Source organism: Debaryomyces hansenii (assembly GCF_000006445.2).
Source record: "Debaryomyces hansenii CBS767 chromosome B complete sequence".
NCBI lineage: Eukaryota > Fungi > Ascomycota > Pichiomycetes > Serinales > Debaryomycetaceae > Debaryomyces > Debaryomyces hansenii.
In genome coordinates, this window is record NC_006044.2 from 330,070 (window position 1) to 349,958 (window position 19,889).

At 35.9% G+C, this 19,889-nt stretch overlaps 9 protein-coding genes across 9 annotated transcripts, besides 1 other annotated feature; 5 read left to right on the plus strand and 4 right to left on the minus strand. All coding sequences in view use genetic code 12, as the record gives it.

Moving 5' to 3' along the window:
• Nucleotides 1–2,666: part of a long terminal repeat (Debaryomyces hansenii Tdh2 LTR retrotransposon) that runs on past the window's edge.
• Nucleotides 2,667–2,774: 108 nt separating this feature from the next.
• On the plus strand, nt 2,775–5,831 carry DEHA2B04048g (DEHA2B04048p; the record flags this gene model as incomplete). Its single annotated transcript, XM_002770031.1, has 1 exon — nt 2,775–5,831. The coding sequence occupies one exon, from the start codon at nt 2,775–2,777 to the stop codon at nt 5,829–5,831; it is 3,057 nt and encodes a 1,018-aa protein (XP_002770077.1).
• Nucleotides 5,832–6,112: 281 nt separating this feature from the next.
• DEHA2B04070g (DEHA2B04070p) lies at nt 6,113–8,776 on the plus strand (the record flags this gene model as incomplete). Its single annotated transcript, XM_457138.1, has 1 exon — nt 6,113–8,776. The coding sequence occupies one exon, from the start codon at nt 6,113–6,115 to the stop codon at nt 8,774–8,776; it is 2,664 nt and encodes an 887-aa protein (XP_457138.2).
• Nucleotides 8,777–8,869: 93 nt separating this feature from the next.
• Nucleotides 8,870–9,961, minus strand: DEHA2B04092g (DEHA2B04092p; the record flags this gene model as incomplete). Its single annotated transcript, XM_457139.1, has 1 exon — nt 8,870–9,961. One exon carries the CDS (start codon nt 9,959–9,961, stop codon nt 8,870–8,872), a length of 1,092 nt encoding a protein of 363 aa, XP_457139.2.
• A 168-nt stretch (nt 9,962–10,129) lies between these two features.
• On the plus strand, nt 10,130–10,762 carry DEHA2B04114g (DEHA2B04114p; the record flags this gene model as incomplete). The annotated part of the gene is made up of 1 exon (XM_457140.1): nt 10,130–10,762. The coding sequence occupies one exon, from the start codon at nt 10,130–10,132 to the stop codon at nt 10,760–10,762; it is 633 nt and encodes a 210-aa protein (XP_457140.2).
• A 68-nt stretch (nt 10,763–10,830) lies between these two features.
• DEHA2B04136g (DEHA2B04136p) lies at nt 10,831–13,197 on the minus strand (the record flags this gene model as incomplete). The annotated part of the gene is made up of 1 exon (XM_457141.1): nt 10,831–13,197. One exon carries the CDS (start codon nt 13,195–13,197, stop codon nt 10,831–10,833), a length of 2,367 nt encoding a protein of 788 aa, XP_457141.2.
• A 159-nt stretch (nt 13,198–13,356) lies between these two features.
• DEHA2B04158g (DEHA2B04158p) lies at nt 13,357–14,097 on the plus strand (the record flags this gene model as incomplete). The annotated part of the gene is made up of 1 exon (XM_457142.1): nt 13,357–14,097. The coding sequence occupies one exon, from the start codon at nt 13,357–13,359 to the stop codon at nt 14,095–14,097; it is 741 nt and encodes a 246-aa protein (XP_457142.2).
• A 72-nt stretch (nt 14,098–14,169) lies between these two features.
• Nucleotides 14,170–15,361, minus strand: DEHA2B04180g (DEHA2B04180p; the record flags this gene model as incomplete). The annotated part of the gene is made up of 2 exons (XM_457143.1): nt 14,170–15,225; nt 15,296–15,361. 2 exons carry the CDS (start codon nt 15,359–15,361, stop codon nt 14,170–14,172), a joined length of 1,122 nt encoding a protein of 373 aa, XP_457143.1.
• A 222-nt stretch (nt 15,362–15,583) lies between these two features.
• On the plus strand, nt 15,584–17,476 carry DEHA2B04202g (DEHA2B04202p; the record flags this gene model as incomplete). Its single annotated transcript, XM_457144.1, has 1 exon — nt 15,584–17,476. One exon carries the CDS (start codon nt 15,584–15,586, stop codon nt 17,474–17,476), a length of 1,893 nt encoding a protein of 630 aa, XP_457144.2.
• A 50-nt stretch (nt 17,477–17,526) lies between these two features.
• DEHA2B04224g (DEHA2B04224p) lies at nt 17,527–19,860 on the minus strand (the record flags this gene model as incomplete). The annotated part of the gene is made up of 1 exon (XM_002770032.1): nt 17,527–19,860. One exon carries the CDS (start codon nt 19,858–19,860, stop codon nt 17,527–17,529), a length of 2,334 nt encoding a protein of 777 aa, XP_002770078.1.
• Nucleotides 19,861–19,889: the final 29 nt, after the last annotated feature.

A 19,889-nucleotide genomic window follows, 5' to 3' on the forward strand; every position in this document is an offset into this window, starting at 1 on the left:
TGATACGTCAAATGATTTTGATTATACCATAGAGGAAACTATGAACGAAGTTAATCTGAATCCATCTGATACAAATGAAACGACAACTGATTCAAATATCACAAAAACTAATTTCAACGACTCACTGAATAGTAGTGATAATTCACAACAAAAATCGTCTACTCATCAAACGTTACCTCATCCACTGGCCCCGGATAAAAATGATGAAATAAATAAGATAAATGAAGATGGTAATACACATTTATCATTAGAGTCGAGTACATTATCGGAAAAGACACCGACAACTCAAAATAATGTACGGGTTTCAACTAGAAGTAAAAAAGCCATTGTAGAGACGGTTGAACCCAGAGGAAAAATAACCTCAAGTAAAGATTCGAGAGTTAAAAAGGATCCACATAAAACATCTTTACGCAATTCTTCAAAATCCTCGAAGAAAATAAATGACTTACAATCGCATGCACCTAAAGTAAATAAGTCATTAGAAACTATTCCATATACTGTCATAACTCGATCTATGTCAAGGAAACTAAACTCACAATCATCCAAATCCAATTCTTTAGTCACTCGGAAAATTAATACTGTATATCGAAAAGTCGATTTAACAGATAACAACTGGAAGCAGTCAATACAACGCGAATTAGATACTTTTAAGAAATATGAAGTATATACGGTTGTGAAAAATCCTAAAAATGTCAAACCTATTCCAACTACTTGGGTTCATACACATAAAATTAACGATCTCAAAGAAGTTCAGTATAAATCACGTTGCGTTGTACAGGGCTTTAGGCAAATTGCAAATGAACACTATGATACCTCGAAGGTGTCATCTCCTGTGATTGAATTATCCATAATTCGTTTACTTACAGCGATAGCAGTTGAATATGAATGGCCGATACATCATCTTGATATATCTTCCGCATATTTACATGCAGATATCGACTATGAGAAATCCATATTTGTTAAACCACCACCTGGATCGAATATTGATTCTGGTAAATGTTGGCAATTAAACAAATCTGTTTATGGAATGAAACAAGCAGGGTATATGTGGTATCAATGTATAACTAAGGTTCTTATGGATCTTAATTTCGAACCTGATACTGCCATTAGCGGAATGTTTTGTAAATATTTTGGTGAAAATAAGAAGCTCATCGTTGCACTATATGTGGATGATATGTTTTTAACTTCGTCTAATATTACAATTCTTAACGATTTCAAACTTGAACTCGCTAAACATTTCGACCTTAAATATTTCGCTGACATATCTGAATTCTTAGGAATTGAATTCATTCAAATTGCAGGGGGGTATAGATTATCACAACACAATTTCTTGAATTCTGTAATTAAAAAATTCAATTTAACAAATAATTATGGAAAGTATATTCCAATAATTAAAGAGAAAAATAAAATTTCCGAAACTCAACTAAAGAGTGAATTTACTAATGACGAAGTCATTAAAAATGAATCATTGCTAAATGAAGAAGATAAAAGACTATATCAATCAGGTGTTGGTTCGTTATTATGGGCAGCTAATAACACGCGGCCAGACATAAGTTTTGCTGTAAATCAATTGAGCTCAAATAATCAAAATCCGACATCAGTCGATCTTGAAAAATTGATATATTGTTTACGTTATGTAAAACAAACAATATCTTTTAGTTTAGAGTATAAGCGGAATCGATTTTCACATAAAAAGGGATCATTTATCATTCAAACTTTTTCAGATGGATCTTTTGCACCCACAAAAGATAGAAGACTGATTACAGGTTATACAGTTTATTTAAATGGTAATCTAATAAATTGGTCTACCATAAGGCAGAAGGTTATCACTGATAGTTCTGCAGCTTGTGAAATCAATGCACTACATTCAGCTGTGAGAAGTACACTTAAATCAAGACAAGCTATATTAGATCTAAATTTAGTTATTGATGAAATTACATTATTTGAAGACAACGCCGCAGTTATAGCGAACTGTAATAATGAAGGTACTTCATATTCAAGGCGTATGGTCGATATCAAATTAAAATTTATCAGACAGTTAGTTTCTGAAGGTATATTAAAATTAAAATATGTTAACACAAGTATTAATATAGCAGATATGTTAACAAAGGCATTAAGCCGAAAATTATTTGAAAATCTTCGTTCACTACTATTTGAAAGAAATGATTTAAATAAAGAATAGAATCATTTACTATATGTCAAAGAGTACCAATTGTTTTTTACCACAAAGTTAGGTTTTACAATATAAAGATCTTATGATTAAACTAATCTATAAGATCTAGGGGAGTGTTGGTTTTGTGTCACTATCAGAATCTATAAAGATTCTGAAACAAATCATTGTAAGAACCATAAATAGTCATGCTAGTGATACTGATAGTCATAAGAGGATATGGGAATAATCTTAATGAGTTGAAACGAAACAAGAATATAAATTAGGAATGAATCTCCAAGAAGAAGATGAATTTTCTAATTAACGAACAGCAATTAAGCAGAATATACTTAATTAAGACTACCCTAAAAAGTCATCGATAGGTAGATCGATCACTTAACTACTTCTATAGTAACCAATATTGATATATAAGACCAGTATATCTATAATACTAATACATAAGTATTCTTCCCTACATATTTCAGGTATTCACACGACCTTTATCATAATCCCAATAATTCCTTTGAATCAGGTGATGACGTTTTATTAAAAAATAACAACAGTAAAAAGAGTATTGGGTATTATACTAAATATACTTGCCTGCTCAAGGGAAATAGAAGTTAAAATGGCTAATAAAGGAGGCTGGAAGTTTAGGAAGCCTCGAGGTTCCAGGGCTTGTACAGTTTGCCGCTTAAGAAAGGTTAGGTGTGATGCAGAAACACAGATGCCATGTTCGAACTGCATTTCGTTCGGCTCAGATTGCCGGTTTCCTGAACCTAGAAGAAAGAAGGGAAGCAGTAACGCGAACAATACATCTCAGCCTAATAGTCCTGTGGTTCAAGTTGGCGATAGGGTGAATAATTTGCCAATGGTAAGTGCCTATGGTGGTTCGATCCCAACAAATAATTTTTCAACGATTGCACTCAATAATACGTATAATGATGGATTGAATATACCAGGTTCACAAGCATTTCAATTACAACAATCTGGACATGTTAATCATTTGAATAATCGGGTTCCTCATCAGCATATAATGCAACAAGTGCAGCAAATGCAACCACAAGTACAACAGTTCCCACCGATGGCACAAGATCATAATGGACAGCAAATGCAACTGCAGACACAGGCACAAAATGGTAACCAAATCATGAATATGCCGCCAAATCAACAGTATATGCCAACGTCTAATCAGCCATATGCCACTTCTCTGACCAACGCGCAATTCATGCCGTCTCTGTCAATTCAGCTGCAAGGCCAATCATGGATGCAACATCAGGCAAACAAGTTTGGAAATATCCTGTCGAATGTTCCTAATGACCCGTTGTGTAATATATCCGTCAGAAATGTGATGCCCCAATACAACCCATCTGATACGAGTACTCCGTCTAATAATGGTGTCAAAGTAGCACCGAGCAGGAAGTTGAGTAAGTATTTGTATTTGGGTCCTTCATCTTGTTATTCTTATTTTGCTGATGACGGATACTTCAAGAGAAATGAGGATAAAGCGGCCGAGCATATTGCAGAAATGGGATATAACATGTCCTCTAGTATAGATCCTAGAGAAATCATAACTGAATTACAAGTATTGAACATAAAGGGTGCATTTAGTTTACCTTCGAGGTCTGTTATGTTAAATATATTTGAAGCATTCTTTGATAACATTTATCCGCTGATCCCCTTAATTAATAAGGATATATTCATGAACCATTTTAACGATCCAAATCCGGACAGGCAACCTCCCTTAATGTTAATACAGGCTATTCTTTTGGCAGGATCAAAATACACCCAAGACCCAGCGATTGTTGACTCAAACAACAGTAGTGCAGCTGCAAGTTTTGCATTTTATCAAAGAGTTAAATCATTATATGATTCCACTGTGAAATTTGAATATGTTGGTGACGGGGATGAAGATGATGGTCATCTAGCCTTTAACTATCCAACAATGTTAGTTCAGATTTCTTGCTTATTGTCGTGGCACTGGGTGGATCCAGAAGATGTATCTAGGGGTATATATTTCTGGATTAGAAATGCCATTACAATAGCCCAGACATTTGGATTTCATACGAATATGGAAGAAGCACCATTTATTCAGCACTTATTACACAAGCATCAAGATAATGAGCTACAAAACTATAAAATTCATCAACAGATATTCTATTGGAAAAAGATTTGGTGGTGGTTATATTGCAGAGATAGATCTGCAGCGATTAGCTTTGGAAGACCCTTAACAATAAATATGCTCGAAACATCTTGTGATGTACCGTCCATGGATGATTTTGAAAAGTATGAATCGGAGAATTGGTCTCTTGATAATAAAGAAGACCGACTTCTTGCAGAATACTTCATTCATACCATTTACTTGTCAGAGATTTTGGGTTTGGTAATACAAGAACAATATCATACCAGGCGTGCACAACATTCAGAGGTTTCCATGTCAAGGAGTACCAAGGTCGTTAAACAATTAAATTTGTTAATGGGTATATTCTTTAAACAATTACCAAGTGAGCTTAAATTTACTGCTAATGATCCTAAATCAATGAATGTCTTTTCTTGCTTATTAGGCACCTTTTATTATATCACGCTTTACCATATCAATAGAGTGAAGCTAATTACCATTCAGGAGGGTAACAATAAATATTGGGGTATTTCTTTTCAAGCTGCATATATGACATCACTCATCGCCCAATATTTAAGTGATAGGATGAATTCGGGAGAGAAATTGATGTTATCCCCTCTGTTGGTATATACTATGTCCATGGCAATGATTATACTATCGTTTCACACAGACTCTACTAATAAGATCGTATCCCAAACTGCATCAAAACAAATGCATGTATGTTTGAATTTCTCGAGACAATTTCAAGCTTCCTGGCCAGGTGTTGCTTATCTGTTGGTTACATTTTTTACCGAAAGATTGAACAGAGATGATAAAAAGGATGAAATGGTTTCAAGGGCAAAATCCGTATTGATCAAAGTATGTCAGGATTTCAAGTCAGACGAAGACAAAGGAAAGCCAGGTCATCTGAAAAATCTGAAATCGTTCGATTTAAACTTTTTACTAAATGAACCCAACGATCATGCTGCTTCTGATACTTCAAGTTGCGAAGATTATGCCTATGACAAGGAAGATGAAGACTTGAGTTTGCCTATGCACAACATTGTTACCATTGAACTTCCACCATTTGATTCCGAATTCTGCAAGACATTTAATGCTACACACTTATTTCCTAAGGGCTCAGGAAAGAACCACACCATCTCCCCTACGCCTACCCCATTGCAATCGCCTCCTACAACAAAAATAAGCCCCCAGCAGCAGTTTCATTCACATCCCGGGCCGTCTAATGTGCAACTTCAGCCATCCAATGATACTAATGCCACCCGGCCCCACAACGGTATCTCGGATCAACAACTATTTTCTGAAAACTTTCCTGGTGGTTTTGTCGCAAATTCTAATGGCTCGACTACTACACCAATCCATTCCTCGGCTGCATCTTTTGGAACTGAAAACATTCCACTATATCCTACGGCACCTGATGCTCCAATGTACCCATTTCCACCACCACCTCCACCACCACCACCACCGCAGCCTACCACGCTTGATTTTCAGGATAATGCTGTCTTGGATAGTCAGTACTTCCTAAACGTGAATAGCGGTGTTAATTGGAATACTTATAATATTTAATCTGGTATTATATTATACATTGTAGCATATACACTTATCTGGGGAATCCCCTATTTAATCGGTATATTTCGCCTGTTGTCGTTATGTATAATAGCTTAAATTTATTTAAAAATGTACGATATATTTTAGATCTATGCCTGAATGTAATTTACGAACTGAAATTTGGTCGATTACTGCCTTTGACGGTTTTTTTTTTTCGCAAACCGTTCCCCAGTAATTCGGTAAAAGTGGAGGTTAGTGGTTGACAGAAATATACCATTGATCAATTAACTTAATTTATCATGGCTAGTAAAGTGAAGAAAGAGGGACAAGATAATTCAGCAGAAGCTTTAGAGTCGGCTGGTAACAATACAAATGGAAGTGGTAAACCTGCTTCAACGCAGAACGTAAATAATAATAATAGTAATCAAGAAAAACCAAAAGCATTCACGATTAAATACAAGAGACCAAGAGGATCGAGAGCATGTGTCGTTTGTAGATCAAGAAAGGTTAGATGTGATGCAGAAATTCATATTCCATGTACTAATTGTATAACGTTTGGATGTGAATGTACGTTACCGGAAGCAAAAAAGAGGGGCAATGTATCTGCCGAATCGAAAGCAAAAAGAACTAAGACCAACGACAAAGAAACAGGAGACCAGTCCGGGATACCATTCAACCCGAGTGTTAAAACAGAAAGCAAGAGTTCAACGGTAAATTCAACTCTAGGCAGCCAAGCACCATTAAATGCGGAATCTCAGGGTAATGCATCAACTCTTGAACCGGTATTGAATATCTCACAAGTAAGTGTTCCGCCATCTTTGACCTCAAATTACAAAACGAGACCATCAATGCATAAGAAGCAGTTGGCTAATGGTAAAGGTAAAGCGGCGTTGACATTTTTGGGGTCTTCGTCAATTGCGCAGGTGGCTCAGAAGGTGGGACAGAATCATGTCCAGTTAACTGAAGATGTGTTTGATTCTAGCGAAAACTCACTTGACTCGGCAGAGTTAGAGATTTTGAAGTTGCGAGGAGCGTTTCTTCTACCATCCCATGAGCTTTGTTTAGATTTGATTAATTCGTATTTTGAACATGTTCATGCATTGATGCCTGTGCTCAATCGAACTGAATTCATGAGAAAGTTTAATGACCCACAAGATAACCCATCTTTAATGGTCCTTCAGGCGGTATTACTTTGTGGATGTAGAATTTCTCAAAATCCATTATTACTTGATTCTAAAGGGTCTAATAACTTAGCGTCGTTAACGTTTTTCAGAAGAGCCAAGGCATTATACGAGGCTAACTATGAAAGTGATCCAACCTCGATTATTCAGACATTGATCTTGATTGGTTCATATGGTGAAGGTCCCGAAGATGTTACAAAAAATTCGTTTTATTGGACCAGAGTTGCAGTAGGATTAGCGCAGGGGTTTGGTTTTCAAAGAGATATTAGTAACTCCCCTGATTTAAGTGAAAGCGACAAAAAAATCTGGAGAAGAATCTGGTGGTGTTTGTTTGAGAAAGACCGTAACGTTTCCATTGCCTACGGTAGGCCGTTGGTTATTGATCTAAACGATTGTGATGTTCCTATGCTTACGGTTGAAGATTTCAACGAAGATGAGCATGAATATAAATCACCTTACCCTGTTAATGAGACGCAAGCCTTATATATCATCCATTTGGTGAAATTGGCCGAAATTACAGGGATCATTATTAAATATCAGTATACTGTCAAAGCACAGCTGATGAAAACAAAAAACAAATTCTCTATTATTCAACATTGTGATATGTTGATGGGTATTTGGTTTGCAAACTTACCCCACCAGTTAGTATTTTCTTTGAAAGATACTTCAACGCACAATTTTTACAGTTGCTTTTTGAATGCTCAATATTATAACCGTTTATACTTGATTCATAGATCAAATTTATTAAGAATGGCAAAGTCAAACTCAACGAATCCAAATAATTATAAATATCCTTCTTGGGGTATTTCCTTCCAAGCGGCTAGAATGATTTCAATTGTTTCTAAAATCTTATTGGATAGAAATCTTATTAAATTTTGCCCTGTTATGTTTATCTATATTGTTTTCACGGCTTTGGTAATGTTGATTTATCATGTTGACTCCCCTAATCATGTTATTGCATCTACCGCGTCTGATTCATTATTCGTATCGAGGGCCGTATTGAAAGAATTAGCTAAGTACTGGCCCATTGCAAATGTTTTAATGAAGTTATTTGACAAATATGCCAATGATAAAATGAAAAGAGCAAAGGTCATCGAAACTGGCTCTAAGATCGCTGAATTACAAGAGTTACATGCCGATCAAAAGAATGTGTCTTCTGAAAGTAATATGAATAACTATTATTGTAGCGATAGCGGTACTGAGATACAGAATGATATAATTGCAAAAAATGATGGGTCACCTTTGACTTATGGCAACAGGCCATCTCCTACTCACCTGATGTCTTCTGGTGTCTCTCCTAGTAGCACATTGAACAAGGGTAACAGAAGCCAACCAAATATTGAACAATTAGTTCAACAAATTAAACACCCTAAAGAAGATATTAAAAAGCCTGATATGTTATCCTCATCAATTAAAACTGGAGAAACGTCGCCAACATCGTCAACCCAATCATTCCCAGATATATCATTAGTTACTGAGAACTTGCCGGCAAATCAGAATTTTTTTGAAAACTTCGAGCCAACTCAGTTATTTCCTGATGTTAAATTTAGTTTACCCCCAACAAGGGCACAATCACCATCAGCGGCTCAAGATGTTGGTGATAATAATTATGAACAGCCTAATAATGAGAATGACGCAAATATCTTCCAGGCACCTGGTGCGCCCGCTTTTGATACGAATTTTATGGACAGTTCATTTATCAATATGAATTTACAATCCGCCGCTACAGAAAACAATTTCTTGGATGATGACCTTACATCGCTCTTTAATATTCAGAATTAGTTATACAGCTGTTATATTATTATATATCGGTTCTATTTGATGAACACAGGTATATACTTATTTATTTATATTTTGTAATAATATGATATGATTCTATTTCCAAAATGATTTCTTAGTCTTAGATTTCAGCTTAATATTCTTCAAATGTGCCAATATTTCTTCTCTCTTCAATTTTTGACTATACCCAATTAAATTTTGTATAACCGATTCATAAACTTCGTAATTCTGCTTCTGATCATCCAATTGTTTATTCCAAACACTACTCAATTCAATTAATTGAGCGTAATTATCATTATACTGTTTCAATTTCTCTTGCAAGCTCACTGTGTTTGAGGATTCTAAGAACTGATGCGATGAATTATTTAAATTATCAGTTTCAATAACTGATAAGATTTCTGTGGTTTTATTCAATAGGTCTGTCTTTTTATCTACTGAAATGCTCAAGTCTTCAAAGGCAGGTAAATCAAATCCATCCCATTTTATGTCTTCTTCGTTGATAGACTTTCTACGTGGTACCTTTGGAGTTTGGAGTAAATTTTCTTTCTTTATCTCATCTAAATTAATTGGAACACCCAATTTGATCAACAAATTATGACGAACATTCAGCTTAATCCAGTTTGGAGGTTGTAAATGAGGTATTTGAGACAATTCTTTATATATTTCACTTGATCGTTCCGTCAATAAAGAATTCTGGTCCTGATTAGGGTGTTCACTATGGCTTATATCAGTAAATATGTTATCCATTGTTTCATGCAACTTTTTTCCAAATAGAGTTGGATTGTTAAGTACTTCTTCACTGAAGCGTACATATTCATCTGACACGTTTTCTTGTGTATTTTCTACTGCTTTTATTTCTTCTGGTTCCTCGAGTTCTGTAAACGAAGCGTCATCAAACGATCCAAAATCACTATCATCATCTTCGTCTTCGGCAACTACACCTTTATCAGCTCCAAAATCGTCAAAACTATCACTCGTTCGATAACCTGAGTCTATGCCCTCCTTTAACTCGGGTTTTGTCTCCTGATCTATTCGCCTAGCTTCCTCAGTTTGATCCTCTTTGATCTTCTTGTCGTCACCTTTGTCAATTCCTATTTCTATTGTTGCCTCCGTCAAGCTATTCTTCTCCGTAACACTCATCTCACCAGACACTTCATTGTTTTTGCTCCTAATTGTTTCGTCAGACATCCTTATCAATTCTCTTTTTTAGGTGTAATGTAGCTTATAGATTAACGATATTTTTGTTGATATCTTTTTGACATTTTTGTGCAACTTAAAGTTTAGGACGTTATTGCAGCTATTAGAAGGCATCATATATAATAAAACTAATACATACAAAGAAGCAATAGAAGCAATATGTCAATGGTAGCAGAGAAGGAGTTTATCATTTTTTCTATTGGAAATCCAGGGTCAACTAATAGACATTCTACAGGACATATAGTGATGAAAGCATTGATCGAATACTTCGGTGCAAAGCAACTATTTAAACCACTGTCCAATTCCATGTACTCTATGACAGAAGTAGACAATATTGCTCTAGTCAAGTCAAATAACTACATGAATGATTCAAATAAACTGTTGAAGCAATATATTGAACAAGAAAAAATAGGCCTAAGACAAGCCGTTTTAATCGTCGTCTACGATGAGTTTGATTTAGACCTAGGAAAAGTGAAAATTTCACCCTTTAAGAAAAACGAATCGCATAATGGGATTCGGTCTATAAAAGAGTATATATCTCGTCAATCTGCCGACCTGACAGTCTATAAGTTGGGAATTGGTATTGGACCAAAACCCTCAAATGCCACTACGAGCACCATGTCGTCTTGGGTTTTATCTAACTTCAAGCCAGATGAACGGCAAATTATAGACAATTTAAGTATACCATTAGCAATAGATTATATAGATCATGTCATAGATGTAAACGGTGAAATCCAAGATTGCAGCAAGTTAAATGCATCTTTCACGAAGCGGTCGAATTTACAAATATAACGACCCGTCCTTACAAGTTATATATTGAGAGAATATATTGATAGACTGTCTATTGAAATACGATGAAATCAGAAAACAGTATTCCGTCTATGTAATTTACTGTCTCGTGAACCAGCTCTAAAGAAAGATTTTAGGAAACGTGAACCTGTATCGTTCTCCTCTCCCTGTGAGTTTCCCGTATTCTCTTGATTGGCTTCATCCTCCGTGGATAAACCGTAGTCATCGTCATCGTAATATTCATATGCATCCTCGTCGTCGTCTCCATCCTCAGTATTCGGTGTACCAAACTTATCTATGTGTTTCTTGTTGTTAGGGCTCAAGACTTCATCATCACTTGAATCGCTATCATATTCATCATCATCGAACATAGCTGGTTCAACTTGTAATTCAGCCGCTTCTGGAGACAACTCTGTTCTACCGCTATCGGATGACGTCAAAGTATTGAAGTTGGCAGACAATTTGGTCTGCTTTCTCCCTTTCTCTATGGCCTTCTCGATACTTAGTCTATGCTTAACAAATAATATTCTAGGGAACATCGCTCTTTCCCCTTTCGAAAGCATTTCTGCCAATCTCTCTTCTGTTGGGTCACTTAATATGTACCAAAAATCCTTCAACCTGTTACGAGGCCATATAGTAATAGAACCAGAGAATCTTTGTAGCCAAATATTCAGCCAATCCTGTTCTAACAAATGGGGTAATAAGTCGAGACTCTTTATCATTTGCAACCATTTAGTTATTTCCAACTTGAATAATTGTTCAAGAGCGGTTGCAATAAAGCCACCACGTAATGAGGCATATTTTTCCTTGTGTGTCTTGCGACGTGGTATTGCAACTGGTCTTCCAACAGTTCCTTTAGGTGCAAAGAAAAACAACAGAATATGTGGATTAACCTGGGACACTATAGAAAAGTTGACATTATAGTACGTATTTAAAGCGTCGATTGGAATGTCTGTACGTAATGAACCGTCTCTCCATTTACTACCCAACGAAAATGGAACCACCCGATCCGTTTTCAAATCCTTCATCAATAACACAACTGGGTTCAATATCCCTGGAACAGCAGATGATGCTAAAAGTGAAGACCAAATTATACAATTTGGAGAGGTGATATTATTACATAAAATCACCGGAGAATGGGGATTCGAAGGCACGGTGGAAATATTAAGTCTCCTTCCAGTCCTTTTGAAAGATTCATAAAACGTTGTAGAGCCCCTAGTAAAGAAATTTGCTTTCCTTGCCCACTCGAGAGAATCAAATCTAGCGCCCGTCCTCCACCATCTAGGAATCCATACATACCAGGGATCTTCACATGCCGTGATTTTTCTAGCCAATTCTGGTACTAACAACTTTTTCAATTCATCATCAGTCCTTGTGCACGATAATGCCGCAATTAACCCTCCTCCAGATGTTCCTGAAATTATTGACGGCAATAAATCGTTATCGAGAAGTGCTTTCACAATCCCAAAATGAGTGTAGGTGAAACATGCACCTCCACTTAAACACAACGCTGTTTTACCATAATTTTTCAGCACAGTTCTAAAAAACCTCCGTTTATCATTAAAACTAATCTGCTGAGACTCTATCACTTTGTCTATACAAACGATTACTTCGTCAATGTACTTTTCAACCAAATATTTTGTTCCGTAGTATCTATGTGAATATAGTTGTCTATTCTCTATACCAGCAAAGTTTTTCTTAATACATCCTTGTAAGATGACCATAAGATCATTATCGCGCCCCTCTTCCCTTAAAGACGCTAATTTAGATATGGTGAGTTCGACGGTTTTAGAATCGTAGTACGAAAACTTAGGATTTTCAGACCACTTATCAAGATTTAGAAATCTATCTAATTCCAATGCATTCTGAACCCACTCTTCATAGTTCTGTGATGCCCTTAGTTTGTTCCGTAATTCTTTGCGCTTACCCACCCATGTCAAAAAGTACTCCAGTAATGCGACGTATGCTCTGACAATAATATACATGAAGCATAATAAGGAAATCCAACACAGAATAAATATAAGAATAGGCCACCGAAGCATTGTGTATGATGCACTCGACCGAAATTCATTGGTTATTTTCGAGTGGCCTTCATTCACACTTGATTTTTTACTTTTCTTCCTTATCTTTGTCTTAGGTATGGACTTGCTGGTATTTATTGGCCACCAATCGCTCTTGGACGAAATCAAGTCTGGTTTGTGCATACCATTTAATGCTGTTGATAGCTCATCTGCTCCCAAGTCATCTAATTCCTCTGTTTCTTTCTGTATAGTGGCAGCATCTTGAGATTCTTTATCAGACGAAGCTCCAGATTTTTCATTTTCAAGAATTTCGTATTGTTCTTCCCAAGCCAATGCCTTAGCAAAAGAACTGATATGATCTTCGTTGACGTAGTCTATATCCTCATCGAATAGTTTCTTCCGATTCGTTTTCTCCATATTTGGTTACTTGAATATATATTGCTATTGTATGATCTATGCCATGGGTTTTGATGATGATGATATCTGTATTTCGTATACAGGATGGAATCTTGCTATTGACTAGAAGTACTAAAAGCTTTAGATTCATACATATATACACGTTTATACTACCAAAATATGCCAATTAGCTTTGCAGCTCCAATCGAGGTTATAGTCTTAGATATTGAGGGGACAGTATGCCCTATATCATTTGTTAAAACTACGTTGTTTCCTTATTTTCTTGAAAAATTACCACTGGAGTTATCAGCCTTAACATATCCACTTAAATCCACAAGCAATTCGCCGGTTGAAGAGATATGCAGCCAATTTCCGGAGAATGTTAGAGTGTCTTCTGATAGTTTGCTCGAATATACCACATCTTTGGTGAACAATGATATTAAAGACCCAATCTTGAAATCACTCCAAGGCTTCATCTGGAAATTGGGATATGAAAATGGAGAATTGATGGCACCTGTCTACGAAGATGCTATTGAGTTCGTGACGGATTTAAGTAAGACGAGAAAGATATACATATATTCGTCTGGTAGCATCAAAGCACAGGTTTTGCTATTCGGTCACGTTAAAGGTGCTAATGGGTCACCAGTCGATATGAACAGATATCTTTCGGGTTATTACGATATTACCACTGCTGGTTTCAAACAGGAGTCGGGGTCGTATGTTAGTATTTTGAAAGATATTGGATACGAAAGTAAGCAGTCTAGTGTGCTATTTTTGAGTGACAATGTGAGAGAAGTCGATGCTGCGATTCAAGCAGGCATGAACAGCTTAGTTGTTGATAGACCAGGAAATGCCCCCTTAAGTGAAGCAGACAAGAAATCATTCAGTATTATAGAAACATTCAGGGACTTGAAATTGTAGAACGATTCGAGAATGGCGTTAGTTAACGTTTATGTATTATTTTTATAGAACTACTAATGTACAAAATAACTCTTACATATCTCTAAATAAAATATCAGCAGCCACTTCTTCATTTTTATCACAAGCCATGTAAACTTGGATCACCAAGTTACGGTCGAATCCCAATTCACATAACCTATTTATAGCACTTTCGTCTTGTTCGGTCAATGCAATACGAACGGTTTCTGGTTCGTTTCCTTGTCCCGCACCTTCGACACCTTCACCTTCACCTTCTTCAAAGTCAAATCCCATATCATCGCCACTTCCTAAAAAGCTTCTGATAAAGCCTTCTGGATCTTGCTGAATTAAGGCTGCCACTTGTGGATTAGATGCAGCTAATTGTTCTAATAAAGGTTGGATCAATTCTGGGTTTGTTTGCAATGCAGTTCTCAACAAGCGCATTTGATTATCTTCACCCAAGTCGTCAGCACCAGCTTCTGCTCCACCGGCACCACTTGTTGTATTTCCACCTTCTCCCTGAGCCGCGGCAGCTGCTGCTGCTTCAAATAAGTTTTCACCTTGTCCTTCTTCACCTTCATGGTCATGTTCATGTTCTTCTTCATGATCATTAGTAGTATTGGTGGTAGATTCTCCGATCGGTGCTGATGTCGATTGATCTGCATGACGTTGTAAGGATTCAGGTATACCAGTCAACAAGTACTCAACCGCACGATGAGGATTATTAAATGCTGCTCTTAAAGCTTCCTCGATTTGAGGTCTTTCGTATCCCATTTCCATAATGTTCTGAATAGTCGCTTCTCTATCATCACCCTGAGCAAATGCTGATCCTGGCTCCGACCCTTGCTGGTTCGTCGACGCTCCACTAGCAGCTGCTGGTGTGCTACTCGCATTAGTGCTCTCAGTTGTTGCACTAGCATCTGTGCTCGTCTTTTCTTCCGCTTTGGCTGGCCCTGGAGCTGGGCTAGCTTTCTTTGCCTTGGAGATCATAAAGATGATCGAGTCTCCCTCCTTGATCTTGAACGATTCCAACGTTTTTTCATCTTGCAAGACCTTACCAGAATAAACAAACTTCAATTGAGATACTTCACAATCCTTTTCAGAAGCAAGCTTTTCCTTAGTCGCTAAAACCTATTGAATATGTTAGCATTTGTTCAAAATATTATCGTGTTTTCAAGAAATTCAATTGTCGAGTACATACTGTGTCAGAAAGATCCACTTCAATTGGAATCTTCTGTTTTTTAAAATCCTTGAAAATAATTTGCATGCTGAATTAATAGTCCCTCTTTAATACAGTTGCTATTATTACAACTATCTAATCGCTTATTGTATATGGAGAGATAATAATTAGAAAATGGAATAAAGTGGCAATTTCTTTGGGCGGTAGAACGAGAAAACGAAGTGCACTACTCATTACTAGATATTTTGATGATAACTGGTTTTTATCGTTTTAACGTCTTTTTTACATCTAAAGATAGTGTTTTGAAGGATGGCTAGGAGGTCTAATAGAAATCAGTCAGGGGTACGTGGTCCGAACTCAGCTTTAACTGAGTTTTTAAGGGTTGAGGGTATTACCGATGCGTTTAGGAGAAGACAAGAAAGAGGCGATCCTACGTCTAGGGAAGAATCCCCAGCAGATAGGAACGAGACGGAAGATAGCGAGGTTCTGTTACCATCAGTTCCCTTGGATATTCATGAAAATAATTTGGATGGAGAGGTAGATGAAGAAGAAAAGGCGATACGGCAGGCTGCAAGAAGGAAAAGAAGGGCTGCCAAACGGCGTCTGGGAGGTAGATTCCCAAGTGATAGTGATGATGATGACGACAATGACGATAATTACAGCGATGATGATGTGTTGGGAAATGGATTCAAGAAATTTGGAGAGGAAGATAATTGCGTAGATTGCGGCAAGATTTTCAATATGACGGTTTATTCTCGATACGATAGGGCTAGGAAGGGCTATTTGTGTGAATCCTGTAACGAAAACTTGAAGCAACGCGAGAAAACAGCTCGTAGAAATCAACTCAATGCCCGGAAGAAGAGAAAGAAGGTTGCACAGGCTTTGTTAGACAAGTCTTCAATCCAAATGCCGACATTACAAGATATTTGCATCAAAAAGATTACTCAGAATATTGATGATGTTGATGCATTAGGTGATATTGGACAAACTAATATGAATAAGATTTCTATGATCTTATCCAAAAATAGATCGCTAAACAATTCAACGATGACTTTGTTTTTGCATCCTGGATTGAAAGTGTTGGACTTTTGGGACTGTTCAAATGTCGACTCTGATTCATTGAATAAGATTGCATCCTATTGCCCTAATTTGGAATCACTCACGCTCTTTATGTGTGGATACTTTCACAATGACAATTTGAAGTACTATAGTTCACATCTTCAGAATTTGACTGAATTATCTCTAAATGGTCCATTCTTAATTAGTGATTCAATGTGGCAGGAATATTTCGAAAATGGTGGTTCAAGATTAAGCAAATTTGAAATTAGAAATACACATAGGTTTGGAAATGATTCGTTGATAAGCCTACTTGAGAATTGTGGGTCGAAATTAACGAAGCTAAAGCTTTCTAGGTTAGACGGTCTAGATTCCGCTCCTGTTTATGAATTAATTCCGCATTATCTTCTGACGTCAAATTTGACAAGCTTGGAAATATCATATCCATACAAGGAAGAATTAATTACCGATGATTTATTAATCAACATTTTATCTGTTACGGGTGAGAGTTTAACTAGCTTGAATGTTGATGGTTGTTCAAATTTAACTGACCGATTTTTGACAGAAGGAATTGTTAGGTTTTGCCCTAATTTAACCCATGTATCTATGAAATTATTAGATCAACTAACGGATGAAGGGTTTGCTGCAGCTTTTCGAGAATATTCAAACGTCAATAGTGGTGGGTTAATCAACGTTCAACTAACTAAATGCACAGGGTTAGGAAACAACGCAATATATTCCTTACTTCATCATTCGGCGCAAACATTAGTTGAGCTTAGTTTGAATTCGATATATAATGTCGATAAAGACTTTTTGTTTCAAATATTCACTGACGATTATCATCCACTTAAAAAGTCTTTGAAGGATTCTATTGAGAGCACTTCAAGGCGTACTGAGGTACATAGTTCCGATGAAGGGAATGACGAAACTGGAATGACGAAATTTTATGGTAAGATAAATTTTCCATTATTAACAACATTAGACATTGGATTTGTAAGGGCTGTTGATGATGAGATATTGAACTTTATTAGTGATAACTGCTCAAAGCTCACTATCTTGGAAACGTATGGTAATAATAGATGTACTTTGAGAGCAAACGTAAGGAATGATTTAATGGTTATTGGGCGTCAGAACGACATTTTATAGGTACAGGTATTTATGTATAATTAAAGAATAAAATGGAACTATAGTAACAACTATATATCATTCAGCGGGAAGACGATCGGTAAACTAGCTTTCTCCACATTCTTAAAAGTAGGAAAATTAGGCACATCCACAACATCCTTATCCAAAGAAACCCAATTTCCTTCGTTCATAATCTTGTTTGAAATTTCCGGTGTGTGATCCACTAGAATACCCGGATGGTCTGCATGTTTTCTGATTATCTTTAGCAATTCTTCTTCTCTATTAACCAAAGGTTGACCCGATTCATATTTATTTTGAGATTTAGCAAGTTTTGCTTCTTCTAATTCTTGAATTATGTAGTTGTTATTCGACAAGCGTTTCCTACCAGACGAATTCACTATTAATGACTCGGATATATCATTATCGTACATTATTAAAGTGTCATCGCTTCTTCCAGTATTAGCATTATTATCAAAAATTTCAGACAAATTTGCACTTACTATTTCATAATTTAAATCAATGAAACTATCTAAAATAGCTTTAGGCAATTGGGTATTATATTGTATATGCTTAATGATTTTTTTTAAATTCACCATATTATGATGTATCAATCCTTCAAATTCAACAAAAAACTTCCAAAATTTAACTGATTTCTGTATCGCTGATTCCTTATAATATCTATTGAAAAACTTTCTAATTTTGATATGCGTAGATTGAGTAAGGTTAGTTATTAAATAATTTAGGTAAAAGTCTATTACCACGCATATCGATTCGTCGTTTAATAGTTTTTCAAAAATCTTGACATAGTTATCATTAAATATAAACTTCTCAGAGCTTTCATCCTTTACTTTCTTATTCGTTTCGGAAGCACCAGGCCTTTTTGTATACCGATCAGGTTTCTCAAAATAATTATCTATTATTCCTTCTACTATTTTCGTTATTTTATTCTCATCTAATACTTGGGACCAAAGTCTGATTAATGAATTAACAGCTTCTAAATAATCATCTTTTTGATATACCTTCGAACTTCCCAAACCGCCAAACAATTTTATAAGATCAAAGAATAATTCATTACTTAGCTCAAATTTATCATACTTCATGAAGAAGATTCCGTAGCTGAATCGGATGTAATTGTCGTCTAATGGAATAAATCTATTAATTGCCAAATCATAAATAGCTTTCATTTTATCATACTTTTCTTCGTTTTCAAGATGCAGGGTATTTATAAATGCCAAATATTTCAACCAAATTTTACTATTTAAGCAAAGTGGAATGAGAGCTCTTTCAAAAATATTGACAGCATATTCATATTGAATTATTTTATCTTTATTTTCAGTATCCAATGATCTGTAATTTTCAATTTCATAATTCAAATAATTTATCCATTTCTCTGATTCCTCCTCAATTTGGCTATAATTTTGTAATGAAAATTCAGTTATTGCTAGAGCTGATTCATATTTCCACTTTTCATTCACTTTGGCTTGAGTCTTTGTAAAAATCTTGTATGAATAATCATCAATAATTTGATGCTCTTCAATTAACGAAAATTCTTCAACAGAGCCTTTATTGAATCTCTTCAAATATTCCTCGATTAACAAATCCTTATCTTGTTCCATCGAGAATACATCGTTGATTGAAAATTTCTTATTAATTTCCACAAACTTCTTGTAGTATTGTGCATATTGATACAAGGGAATTCTAACAACTTTCAAGCAAGTAAAAAATATTTCTCTACTCGTTTCTTCGTCGTCAACGTTTAGTGACGTTTCGAATTCAAAAAGCTTATCCCACAATGGATGTGATAAAAACTGTTGTCCATTATATGTAAGTGCCTTGTCAAACTGTGCTCTTATGAAGTTTATTTGTTCTTGTTGTCTAGAAGCTTCAGGCGTGCCTTCATATTGAGTAATTAGGGCACTCATATAGTCGCTCCATAAGTCAATAGAATGTGGGAAATTATTCACCGATTTACTCAAAACATCAATAGAAGCATCAGCTCCATTCAACTTATATTCAAATATCAGAAAATTCTTCCAGTAGTTATTCAAATACGGAAATCTTTGCAATAAATCGGAGTAGCTTCGATGGACATACTTTTTGAACTCATCACTTATGCTTTCTTTATTTTGTTCATCGTATAGTTCTTCAAATTTCTCATCAAAAGATTTGAATAACAAGTCCCATTTAGTGATATCATTTGGATTTTGAATAATTTCCTCTTCTAACAACTGCCACGGGTCTGATTGTGAAATTTTAGATGATATCTTTGTCGATAATTTCTCAGCGTCTTGATTAGCAGGTGGATTATCTTCCTGAGACAACGATTGAGATTCAGTCACTGAACTTCCCAATCCGCTCGACCTTTCTATACAGTCAGACGGTAACCTAAAAGTCCTGCTAAACATACCCAACGAGTTATACGAGTCGTTTTATT